This window comes from Pyrgilauda ruficollis, unplaced genomic scaffold, assembly GCF_017590135.1.
Source record: "Pyrgilauda ruficollis isolate IOZ18807 unplaced genomic scaffold, ASM1759013v1 scaffold18, whole genome shotgun sequence".
Lineage (NCBI taxonomy): Eukaryota > Metazoa > Chordata > Aves > Passeriformes > Passeridae > Pyrgilauda > Pyrgilauda ruficollis.
In genome coordinates, this window is record NW_024516984.1 from 10,878,027 (window position 1) to 10,891,528 (window position 13,502).

The window sequence follows — 13,502 nt, forward strand, 5'->3', positions numbered from 1 at the left end:
ATGCTAACAAAATAATGTGTGCCATCAGTTGACTCAGGTAAACAAGAGTTGGGTTGAGTCCCCTTATCTGGCATGAACTATTCTATAGAGGCTGGTGGAGTTACGTATTGCTTCAGACCATTAAATTCTGTCATCCTTTGAGGCTTAACCTTGGCCCCCTCCCTTAAATTTGAAACTTAATTCAATTAGTAGATTCCCAGCTCTTTTTAGGGGGGTTACAAGTGTTTGCAGGAATTCACACAGAGTGCTTTGTGATGTCGGGTTGCATTGACAGAGATGGTGTAAATTAAGTCTCACTTCTGACAAGCATTATGCTGATTATAATCACTATGTTACAGAATTTATCATTTGTAGTTAGTTTCATTTACCTTGTTATGTGCTGCTTAAATGACAGTTATGCTTCTTTGCAAGAGTATTTGAAAAATCAATTCCTGAGGCACAGAAGCTGCTTTTTATGGTTTGTTTAGGTTTTGTTTTGTCTGTTTGTCTCCAAAGACTTGCAATGCTTTTCTTAGAGCAGCATGTGCTATTTTCATGAGAGATACTGGTAAGAATCTTTTTGTATACTGATCTGTATACTGTTGCAGTTGGTGAAATGGCTTTTTCTTTAAATTGTACTTATTTGGACCTAAATAATTGGAGTGTGCCCTTTGATCAAACTCTTGTAGGAAGTCTGTCCTGTTTTGATGTTTCTCTGCAGTATTTTTTCTTCTCATATTCTTTACTAAAGAAATCAATTACCTCCCTCAACACACATTTTCATGTTTCCATGTTGAATTTCATTTTCTGTTCTGTTATTCCAATCTGTTGTAGCTTAACAACCCATACTTCCCTAGCAGTAGCAGTAATACTGGGTAAAGCATTTGTTTTCTTCCCCATCCTACCCTTCACCACATGGTAAAACCAGGTGTAGGAACTCATCCATGTTGTGGGATTTTTTGAAAAAGTCTTTTAAAATTTAAGTTAAAAATATCAATATTTTTGTTCTGAATCTGGTTTTACTTTGTTACATTTTAACTAGTAAAATCCCTCTGCAATTCTATAGCAGGTGTGCAAGACAGTTGTACTGGCTTTATATAGATAGGTGATGCAGCCAGGAGGAAAGGGATTTTAAGTAGTAACTATTTTTTGCTGTTCAGAACACTGAACATCATTGTAAATTTTTCTTGCTGGATAGTCTTTCTTTGTTCTGAGTAGTAGTTGACTCATTTGTGTGCATAGCACACGTGTGCTACCTTCTTTCTTTAAGCAGCAAGAATTACAAAAAAGTAATAAAAATATTCGAGTGAATTAGTTAATGCTGTTTTCAAAATGTGCTGCCTGTTTCCATTTGAATAGTTGTTGCTGTGTTGCTGGGGTTGTAGCCTATAGAAACAGAATTTACATGACTCACAAATGTTTTGATACATGACATGAGAAAGAAGAGTTAGAAAAACTATGCACATTGTGGATATGAAGAAGAATATACAGCAGCTGCAGGCTTTCTCCCCCTTATGTGATAAAGAAACATTATTGTCCTGTCAAAACTTTACTTCATTACAAAAATAGCACTAAGGTTGATGAGACATAGTGGGTAGACTTTATAGAATTTTTGCAGTATATTTATTCCAGTGTATTTTTTGGTGTACACTGCAATGGGCAATTCTGTTCCAGCTTTTCCTTCCCAAAACATGTGATGCACATGAGGTATGGCAACTCAGGGTCATGTAGATCTACAGTGAGTTGAAATAGCGCTCTGACCTAATGAAAACTAAAATTGTCAGGCTATTTAAATGCAGTGCCTTGGTAGCTATTGTGTAAGGAAAGCGCAGATATGCACAGACAGTGGAATAGGAGGAACCACTTTTTTTGGTCGTCATCCTCAGATAGACTGGATTAAAGCACATTGGAAAACTGTCTCTCTAGACAAGATCCTTTTCTAGTCTGATTAGGTGACTATTTGGTAAGCAACCTAGCTGCTTTTATGATAATGGACCTTTTCAGCGACTTGTACCACCAGTTCTGAGCATGAAACCAATTCACAGAGGTTTTGGGAGGAGGCACCAAAGGGTGGCACAAGGTATTTGAAAGGTATGCCCTGCTTGATTAAACTAAATACACATGGCTATCCTCTTGTAACTGTTTAAAGATATAAATAAAAAGTCTATTTCCAATCTTTGATATTGATCTAAGAAAAACTCAAATTTGGATGTCGCTGGGAGGTTACTGTATTGGTCATCCTTTATGAAATCTATAGCAATGGGAGAAGCAGAGGATTTACTGCTGTAGGAAGTGAGCTTTTCAGCCACATGTTAGAAAATAAATGCTATTAAGAATGACTGTAGTTCAGTTATCCTTGGTAATGTGTGACCTATATGTGTGTCACTACTCCTCAAGAAGTGAAGCAACTTGACAGTAGTCTCAACTTGGTTTAGCAAATAGAAGGATTGTTATGAAAAATCCAGTTATAAAACCCCACTCGATTGCATTATTCTGATTTTATTTTATTTTAAGCAGTATTATTCTGAACTAATTTTAAGCAGAATAAGGCCACTAAAGTAGTTTCTGCTTTTGTATAGATTTGCCAGTGATTATGTATTTGAAAATGTCATATCTAGTAAACTGAAAGAGCAGGTACTAAGTTTGACTGAACCAAGACAGGTTGTGCATTCAGGTTTCTAAATTTACACCAGCTGCATATTCCTGAATGATATATTGTGAATAGGGCTGGGGAGAACCTGTAGTTCTAGTATTAGTGCCATCTAAAAATGGCTAAAAAGAAAACTGAGAATAAAAGAGGAGATGGCTTCAAAGATTAAAAGAAAACCAATAAGGAGCATGAGACATAATGACTTCTGAAGTGCAGATATACAAGTAGCTAAACACTTGGACAGGATTTGCTGCGAATCTGTAGTGTATCAGAAAATAAGGCAGGGGAAGTAACAACAGATATTGTTCCTTTCCTGTATTAGCACTCTTCAAAGAAGTTAGTGTCATCTAAAGTTGAAGCACGCTACCAAAGTCAGTGTTTGTGATTTCCGAGTTGTGATTTTGTGTGTATGTATATGTAAATATTTCTCTACATGATTCAAAGGTTACTCCTCCTTTGTTTTCAAAGGTAATGAGGTATGACTTCTCATACCAAGGAAGCATTTCACTTGATTAGAGGCTTTCAAGATTTTGTAGAGCACAGTGAGGAGGATTTATACAGAATTTGATCAACAGTTATCATACTCAAAACGTAACTGCTGTTTGTTTGGAATGTTTCTTCTTAAATTAACTTCTTCCTTGGTTACTCCTTTGATACCTGTAAACATGAAGTTGCAACAGTGTAATATGTTGGAATGGAAAGCAAGTGGAAGTGTTCACAGATACTCCTGAGATTCTGGTTTTTTGTCTGTACAACAATTATTTTCTGTTATATAAATGCTAAATGAAGACCACAGCAGTGATTTTCTTAAATCTGTACAGAACTTTGCTCTTTTCTGTCCCTGTGCCATAGCTGTGTGAGCTATAATTGTACAGACAGAGGAAACTAAGTATAATGAAAAGGTGTAAATAACCCCAGCAAGAACCAGCAGATGTGTGAATAAAGGAATAAACTGTTACTGAAGGCCTGTGCTGAAGTCTGAGCTCAGGAGTTTTTAAAGGGATGGAACACTAGTGATATTTCACAATGGGGAGAATGTACACAGGTAAAATTCAGACTTCGATGCTGTATTGTGCTTGCACTTGCATCTGCATTTCTTCCAACACCATTTTTCTTTAGGTTAGCTGGTTTTAAACAGAACAAAACACCCTGAAGGCCTAGTGCCATTATCAGCTTGTTCTTGGACTCCCAAAAATAGGCGCTTTTTGTCCACCTTCTAGACACTGTGTTGAAGAGGGTTTGAGGGAAGGGAGGGGAGATCTCTGTCCGTCCTGGAAGGTATGACAGAAAAAGCTATTTGTAGGATTTGGAGGAAGACATAGTACTTTGATATGTATCTTGGGAATTCCATTTAAGAAACAATTTCAGTTTTCGTATGGAGTGGCTTGATCTGCAGGCAACCCGAAATACTGATCATTTCAGTACTGTCTTCCTATAATGAATTTGCATACTCTATTACCAGTTTTAGGCAGGTCAACCTGATTTGATAATCTAGGGGAATAGATTAGTACTGTGTTAAACTAAACTGTTTAATTATTCTGTGCTGCTTTTGAGATCCCATGAGGCTTTTTGTAAAGCTTTCTTTTTTTGTCTGTTTGCTATTGCATACACTGATACTCCATTGACATTGCAGATAGATGCAGATAGATGTATTAAAAGTTAATTAAGTTAATTACATCTCTAACTTAGTAGTTAATTTAACTGCTACAGTTAAAAATGAAATAGGACAGAAAAATACCATAATCTGGGTTGGACAGTTCTCCATACCTCCTTAGTATGTGTCCTTACATTCCTTTCAAGTATGTAAGGAAACATACTGAACCTGGGGTAGCTCACAGGTCAGAGGCAGTGACACAAAGGCTCTGTGGGAGCAAGAAGAGTGGTCAGCTGGAAGAATCAGGGAAGTCTGTGTGTGTGTTCTGGACACTCTCTCTTGGCAAATCTTAAGCTTTATGGAAGATCTGTAAATGGCTTAGATATTAGGGGTAGTGTTTGGGTAAAAGCAAGTGCTAAATTTGCAGCACGTATTTTTTCATCAACTTACTGTTTTTTCTTAGATGTACTGATTTAGCAGAAATTGCCCACAGAGAGCATCTCTGGATTATAATTTATTTTTTTTTTTAGTATAATGGAGCTTGAGTTAAAAACAGCTGTATGTTTCTGCAGTTTCATTATTTGGTCTTCTTAGATGTAATTATTTTAGGTTTTTTTCCCTGGAGTCTGTTAGTGCCTTTTGGGTGTTAGTTAGTACTTTAGCTGAATAAACTTTTCGACACTGCTTGAAGCTAACAGATATCCAGAAATAAGTAAGTTTGAGATATTTCCTAAGAAATACATTCTAATAACCCCATTCAGGGAAGAATGTACTCAGCATGATCTGTTTGGAATTTCTTCTCTTTGAAGGAGAAATTGATTTTTTTGTTCCTGTCATATTTATATGGCTTTACTACTGTAAGTTCAAACTTGGTACTTTTTTTTAATTAAACTGTTACCATATGTGTAATAATCTTATTACATAGTTGGGAGTGTAATTAATTGAAGTTATCTTCAAATAAATATGGAACTTCTAGTTTTATATTACAGAGTTTTTGTATACCTTGAAATGGAGAAGGACGTTTTCAATATTGTTAATGAGGGAAAAATGTGGGATCTTTAAATGATTTATTTGCCACAATATTTTGTATGATACTGGAGACAGTCACTGGAATACTTGGATGGAAGAATGCAAGCAAAGTCAATTCAAGCAAAGCTTTCATGCTTTAATTTTATTTCACCTTTTTTTTAACACAGATAGCGGTGTAATTTAAATTCATCTTCACTGCTTGTTCCTTGGATCTTATCCACCTGCTTTGACTTGAAAGAATTGAATGCAAATTGCTTCCTTCTCACAGTAGTTTTCTATGGTATAAGTCATGTGAACTCCAAATATTGACTTGTTTCCTTGAATTCTTGCAGCCGGTGCTGCTTTGGGTGGTTCTACCTTCTGATTACCTAAGATGGTTACAGTTTTTTAAAATACCAATGCTTTCTGTCTTGAATTAATTATATATTTAATAAACTTTTATTCTGATGCTTACAGTGAGAATTAGGCTTCAGATGTACAGATCCTTGTGGAATTAAGAATTATGCATGTGCTTCTCGGGCAGGTAACATCAGTTGTTTAGAATACAGTATTATGGGAATGTAATATGTACTTGTTTTTGAATACAATTCTTATTGTATTCAAAAAAAACAGAATGAGATGTATTAAATACTTTTAGATGTGTGGGGTTTGCCTACCATTATATTTTATAATGAACTTGTAAAGTATTTTTCCACTTTATCATAAATAATTAGCATTTTTCCCAATATCAGGTCCCATAAGAATTATTTTTCCTGTAATCTAATGTACAGTTTGATATTGATATCATAGAATTTAGCCCTGTGTAGCATTCCTGAAGATAGCATTTTAGTTATTCCTCACTTGATGAGAATGTTATCCTTGACTTCTGCAAAGTATCACTCTAGAATATTTCTATTTAACTTAGTATGACAGCGTATTTAGATAACCAGAAGGAAATAATACCTAAAGATACCCCTTTGAAATTTAGGTTATTAAGAGATGCCTTTTGATATACTTAAGGTTTAAATCATACTTTGAATTGGATACAGGAGGGTAAACAGTGAATTATTCTTAAATTGGAGTTTTGTTCAGTGTTACAATCCAGTATTGCCCACAGCACCCACTTGACCTACTTGGCCATTTTGATGTTGCTGTTGGTGTTACTCACTGTCATTGCAGCGAAATTGGTTGATTTTATAGTTGCACATGAGATTAGCTGGTAATAAGGTGTTAAAGGAAGAAAGGGAAAACTGGAAACTAGTTTGGTTTTTTTATACTAAAAGCTGTAAGCAGTCTGAAGAGAGTAAGGAAAAGTGTTCAAATGACATGTTAAAAGTAGTGAATTAAAGCTGGAGAGGTGAGAATGAGATTATGGATGCCTGTTGTGGTTTATCTCTGGCCAGCAGCTAAGCCCTACACAGCCTCTCACTGGCTTGTATCAGAGAGCTGGAAGGGTAAAAGCACAAAAACTTTGGGTTGAGATAAAGACAGGTTAATAAAAAAAAAAAAAAAGAAAATAGGGAGAAATCAAACAACAATCAAAAATCAAACACAAGAAACATGTGATGCAGAAAAATGCAGTAGCTCACCACCAGGTGACCAATTGTCAGCCAGTCTCCAAGCAGCAGCAGGGAAACTCCGCACACACCCTGTGCCCCTTGCCCCAGTTTTTTTTTTTTTGCTGAGCGAGACACCCTGGGGAATGGAATACCCCTGAGGTCTGTAGGGATTGGCTGTTGTGGTGGGCATCCCCAGCCTACTCACTGGTGGGGTGGAGTGAGAAACTGAAAAAAAGCCTTGACTCTCTGTAAGCACTGCTTCACTAAAGCATTCCTGAATTATCAACAGTGTTTCCAGCACAAATCCAAAACGCAGCACCATATGCAACCTACTGTGAAGAAAATTAGCTCCAACCCAGCCAAAACCAACAATAAAGGTCTTAGATGTTTTCAGAGATTTATTTGAAATTATGAGGGTTTGTAAAAGTGTAGATGAAATGGAATATTATGTTGAAACTCATGTACATGGCTCCTCATTTTGCATGTTTGGCGAAACGGTTGATGCATGCCATTGTAAAACTGCAAAATAATGTATCTCTTTGATCAGCTCTAGCTTCGGTGTGCAAAAGCTTTGTGTATTTCTATTAACTCTATCATAGAGATCACAAAATTCTATAAAGAGGTCTTCTGGAGCTCTGTGTGAATGGGAGATTCAGAAGGGGTTTTATTTTGTAATTTCTGTTGCACTTTTAAATAATTGCAGTTAGTTCTATTTTAGGACACATGATGGTTTTAGTACTATAAAGTAATCTGAGCTGTTTTTCATAGTAATTCTGTGTTTACACCACAGAAAATACACAGGAAGCTGTTGTCCTTCCCTACAGTTTTCATCCCCTGTTTTAGCATCTTATATCCTCTTTATTTCTTCCCTCACAGAGTGAACGGTGATTCTGAGATAATAAGCTTTTCCAGTTCTGAGATCCTCTGTTGCAGTTTTGGTTGTGTGTTTGGAGAGAGGGAGAGCAAATTAAGGAATGTTGTCAAGCCTGGCTTCATCTTTCTTTTCTAGCTAATTTTTAGTTCTGCAGGGATTACTTTTTCCCATTGAAAAGAATGCATCAGTAACTGTTCTGGTTCATCTGTCTTTAACAGATTAGTTACCTAGCATGAGAAATATAAGTTACCTTTATTATAATCTGGTTTTCTGCTGATAATGCTTCTTGAATTTTTGTGTGCTTCCTACTGGACGTGGTTGATACGTGACCATGAAATTGTACTGTAATTAACTTGTGTTCTGGTGTCGCGAGCAGAGGCAGCAATCAGACAGTGAAAGAAATTAGGTTTTCTCTATTCTCAAGGGTAAAAAGTAAAGTTCAACTTTGCTGTTTTACCTCGTTCATACTAATAGTATCATATCATGCTTCTCTGCAATTACAAATATTTTAGTCTTACAAAAATAATTTATGTCAGCCACTGTAATAACCTTTCTTTTTATTTAACAAAGGTTATAAAATCAGTGGTTTCACAGTAATAGACTTAGGCAATGCTGCTTGAAATGGTAGTAACATTTAATTAGAATGACACTTGTATAAGCTTTTTACCTCTGGTCAGTTTTGTTGGAAACTGTACACTTGGAAGTCATTCAGTTTTATCTGTTGGTTGATAATGTTGTTCAATTGACAGACTTCAGAGTATCTCAGGGAACAGAGTTCCTGAGTGTGGATGCTGAGGTGGGAGGTAAAATAATGGAAGGTATGAAGATGCTGGAGCAGAGGAAGAGAGTTTCTTCCTTCTGTTGGTCAGGAATTTGTCTTCAAGTAAGTCAAAGTCATAATGTCATAATCTGGGAGGAAGTTATACGTTACTGAAACATTGCAGACCTTACTGAAACATTGCAGAGTCTTCTTATTGCTACTTACTGACAGATGCTTAGTGTCTAGTATATGGAATTATTTTCATGTTTTGTCTAGTCCTGGGTAGCCCAGATTTGATCAGCTTCTGGAGTAGCTGTTTCTGAGATGAACCAATGACCTGCTAACCTCTCGGGCTTACTGGGAGTAAATATGACCATCAGTTTTACCAGAAGTAAGATACAGATTTTAAGGTGATGTGTGTTCCATATGTTCAGTTTTCTCAATATTGGGAAAATCAGTTAGTAAACATATTTGCTATGAGTGATTTGTGATAAAATACCGAGCATGAGAACCCGTGCGGGGTAAGAGAATCAGTATTACCATGTGAAATGGTAAATGAAGGACAGGATGCAGACAAAGTGTGCTTTTGCTGCATGGGAACTTGGTTAGAAAGATTAAGTTGGTGTGTTTTTTTGTCAGAATCAATCCATGCCACTAGTTCAAGGCCTATACACAATAATCAAAGTATAGTGTTTGGTTTAGTTGATTATGGCTTTGCATGTTTGAGCAGGACTTGATACTGGAATAGATCTGAGAAGATTTCTTTAAAAACCCACACACACATTCATTCTTGATCCTGTACAGTTTATTTCAAGTATGTATTGCTTCAGCACTGGAAAACCTAGGCTTTATGAAATACCCTACGATTTAAGCATGCAAAATTACCAGAGGATAGACAAGACTAGTCTTGAATCAAAGATGTTTCCTAAAATTAGTTCTAGTAATTTAAAATTATTTTGAAAATGTATTGTTAAAAAATTGCTGAAAATGTTTGCCAACTATTCAACCTTCTGTTATAATGTATTTTAAAATAGCATGAAATAGAGGTGCTACAGACTTTTTTGCCTCTCCCTTAGTCATTACTGTGGTATCTAACACTGTTTAAAACCAAGGGTGATAATTGATCATTCAGATTCCATGTAAGAACTAGCAGTGGTGGATTGGTTGTGTTTCTGTATGATACGTATTTATCAAGCAGTATGTATTTTATATTCTTTATGGGTAAATTAATAGTTTGAATAATATTTGTGTTTTCCTTATTATTTCTATATACATCAACTGTGAAAAGAGCTGGCCAGTGTCTTCACAGAAGCATTCCAGGGACGTGATGTTTAGCTGGCATGACTGGATGCAAATTTAAGCATCCAGTTTTGAATATAGATTTGCAAAGTAATTATGATACAGTTTGCAGTCAGTGCAGGTAGAGAGTACAGGTACTTATGAAACTGGAAATACGTATCTTCTGTTTTATAATAATCCTGGTTTCAGATGTTTGCCTGAATAGTTTTGCTATCCATTAGTTTTCTGTTACTTAATTTTGTAAATGTGGTTATGATGCCATTTCTATAACTATGCCTTTGTTTCATTTTACAGAGGAGATAAAGGCTGAAACAGAAAAGCAAAGGTATGTGATAGTTCATTGTATTAAGTGATAGTGCTTTTAACATCTTGAAATGTGTACCATACTTATTCTGCATGGGGAGTATGGGCTCTCTCTGAAAAACATTTTCAGCATATTTTGGGTGGTCGGTGGTATCTGGAAATGTACAGATAGTGCTGCTTTATGGGACTGGTTGTTCTGGTGCAAGGCACAGGGCTTAGGAGAAGCAGCAGAAGGTAGTTTAGAGGGAGCAGAGTGGTACTCTCTGGCCAAGGAGCATAGGGAAAAGGGGTCAAAGTTGGAAAAGATCTTTGTGGATGGTGCAGAAATTTCTTTCAGTGTATTGGTGGAAGAGCTTGAAGTGCATTCAGAGAAGGGGGAAGAATGCAGGTAAAAGACTTGAAGTCAGTGATCAGAGGGGGGAGATTGGGGCAAGGAAGTGGGAGTGAGCAGAGAAAAGTAATGTAACTGGCAAAGACAGTGTCTGGAAAGGACCTTGTTAGGGAATAGGTATAGATTTGTGAAGACAGTTCTTCTAGAAGTGATGGTAAAACCAAAAATTGACATTCAGCTGTCTTTTGCTGTCAGCAAACTTCAAAGTATTGCTAAGCTGTGGGATCTGTTATTGACATTTCGTTACATGTTCCACAGGATCATCTTCCTCATCTAGTGTACATTCCTAACTCTGAGTCAGGACCATGAGGTGAAGACTGTTCATACCACTTGTCGAGAGAATTGGAGCAGTGGGTGAAACTAAGGATGAAAGTGTTCTTAGGCATCTGGCTGCTGCTTGGGGATATCTATTCTGCCCTGTAACTGGATTTCAGTACTGGGCAAATCATTAAAACCACAGCTGTCAAAGTTGGATGCTAATGATTTCTGCTTCATCTCCTGGATATTTGAGCAGAAATCTACAATTTTGGTTTGGAAAATAGAATCGCTTCTAGCTGTAATTAAGTTAGTGGGAACTTTGTTTCAGAAGATGTAAAGGAAAACTTAATATTAAATATGCTGAAAAATTTAGTCTTGCAGCTTATCAAATTGGGCTCGTTAAACTTAGGGAGTGAATCTGATTAAGATTGTGCTTTGCTTTCCCCCAGTAAAACGAAGTCAATACAATGAGCTCATAGTAAGATTGTAAAAAGAAATTTCATATTTATGTAGTGTTTAGAAAATGTTGCATCCAGCACTACAAGATTGTTTCAGACAGAAAGTAATAATATGAATTTATAATAGGTTTTTCTTAGAGTAGTATAAATAAAGCAGAAGTCCACACTGTGAAGCATGATAAGAAAAAATGTTTTATGTTAAATATTCAGTGAGAGATATTTGTTCTGGGCACTGAATAAGGAAAAGTAATCCAGTCCTGTAGTTAAATACCATACTAAAACTAATGAGACCACAGAATTAAAATAATTTATTCAAATGTGGTTGAGCCATTTTTGAACTTCCACTACATAATTCTGCCCTATCAATATCTGAAATTGTGATTTTTTGGGGGTAGAATGTGTATGTCCTATCTTCCTATAGGCATTTTCTAAATAGATTTTAGTTTCTTTGGTGCTGTCGTTATTTTGACAGTAGCCTTTTGCTACTGTGAAGGCTTTGCTGGACTTGGAAATTGTGAATGGACTTCTCTATTCTTACTGTAGAGTCAAATTGTTTAGGTGCAGTAGAAAATACTGTTTTACTGGGCCCTAGAATAGAGAAACTTCTTAGTCTGTTAAATTATTGTTAGGTTCTTACTTCTGTAATTGAGATTCAAGTCCCCTAATAAGGGATTTCTAATGATGAGTGTTTAAATTTTTCCAGTCCCTGTTCAAGGTAACTGATCTCAGTTAACCTGGAATGAACTGAAGAGTAGATAATTTCCACTTTCCAGAAATTTTGCATGGAAAACAGCTCCTTTTGTTCTGCTATTTGTTTTTTAAACAGAACTGGTATTTGGTAGTGGGCTGGAGGGGAAAGGAATAAAAAAGTACAAGCTGATTTATGTAACTATTACACAGCAAATACTGCCAAAGTAAATGTCCAAATCCATTATTTGATACATACCTTAGCATTTCTCTATAGCGAATACATAAATACCAGCATATTTCATAATTCCCATGCTTTGTAGGTGCCTTGGGGGAAGAAGGTTTTGGGAATAGTTGCTGGGTTTAGAAGCAATTCACTGACATTAAGAAGTCCTTTCTCTTCGCTCTCTGCTATCCCCTTCCCTTACATTGCCAGCAATGTGAAGAGCTTACTGAGTTGCTTTTCCAGAGATAAATGTGCATCATCTTCCATGTTTAATATCTTGCCCATTTCAAAATAGCTTTCAATTTAGAGAATTAGGAGACGTTCCAGGCTAATGTAGCAGCTTGCTGTGGAATGGGTTCTTCATTTTCGGAATCTCACCATGGCCTACTCCTTGTTTTGAACAATTCTGGGTTTATTTCCAGAGTGCTCTTTTTAACTTAATTTTAATGGTTTCAATGGACATAATCACTAGATGAGGAACAGTCTTGTCATAAGACACAAGCCACAGATAACTCCCCTTTCATTCCTCAGAGTAAACCTTTTATGGGAGTATCAGAGATTCAAGAACGTAGAAGAATCATGTACTTCCTCTGCAACTTATCTGATTAGGGTATTGTTCAAAAGAGCTCTGCTTCCAGCAAAAAAATAAAAAAATACAGGGCAATAAATAAAGTTATGCGTCCAAAAAAACAAAAAACAAAAAACAAAAAAAAAAAAAACAAAAAAAAAAAAAAAAAAAAAAAAAAAAAAAAAAAAACCAAAAACCCAAAACCACTCTGGTTTTCTTCAAAGGTTTCTTTTTTATCTTTCAGGGAAAAAAAATGTGTAGGGATAAATTCTTAAACCTACAAAAGAGATCTAGCCAGTAAAAAGTAGCATCTTAATACTGATTACTCACTCTTAAGTCTTGAATTTGGGTGCCCTTTTTAAGCAACCTAAACAAGATTTGTTTGAATGTGGTGACAGATATAATCTCAAGGACAATCCAGCCTGCTCCTTGAAAAGCTGAAACGAATTTGTATTGATTAGTTTAAGGCCCACTCCATAATGCGTGGGACTGCAGTCATGCTTTGGATTTATAATAAACTCTTAGCAGTTCATTCTTCTACTTAAGGAACATGAAATTGAGTGCATTCCTTGAAGCATCTGTTTTAATTAGCAACGTGCACGGGAGCTCTATTTGAATGCAGTTGTTCTACCAAAATCTGTTTGAATTACTGCAGGAATTCTGTAAGCTTTCACTACAGAATATGACACTTTGCACTTTAATACTGCTTTTCAAGCCTGTGTAAGACAGTGTAGTTTACCTTTTCTCTAAAGACACCTATGAGTGCATAAAAAAGGTTGGGAATGCTTTATATAAAGGTGATGAATTATTGTGTGAAATGAAAAATCTAAACATCTTGCTTTGAGCCAAAGCAAAACTGCATTGATTCACAAATTAGTGAAAAATGAC

The 13,502-nt window shown here is 36.0% G+C and overlaps 1 protein-coding gene across 2 annotated transcripts in view; it reads left to right on the forward strand.

The window, feature by feature from the left end:
* The window catches only part of LOC121351996 (brefeldin A-inhibited guanine nucleotide-exchange protein 1), a 63,758-nt gene that overhangs the window by 16,763 nt on the left and 33,493 nt on the right, over window positions 1-13,502 (forward strand). For both annotated transcript variants that reach the window (XM_041464515.1, XM_041464516.1), the window contains exon 2: window positions 10,018-10,048. In XM_041464515.1, coding sequence (XP_041320449.1) covers window positions 10,018-10,048 — 31 coding nt within the window. The remainder of the gene's footprint in view (window positions 1-10,017; window positions 10,049-13,502) is intronic.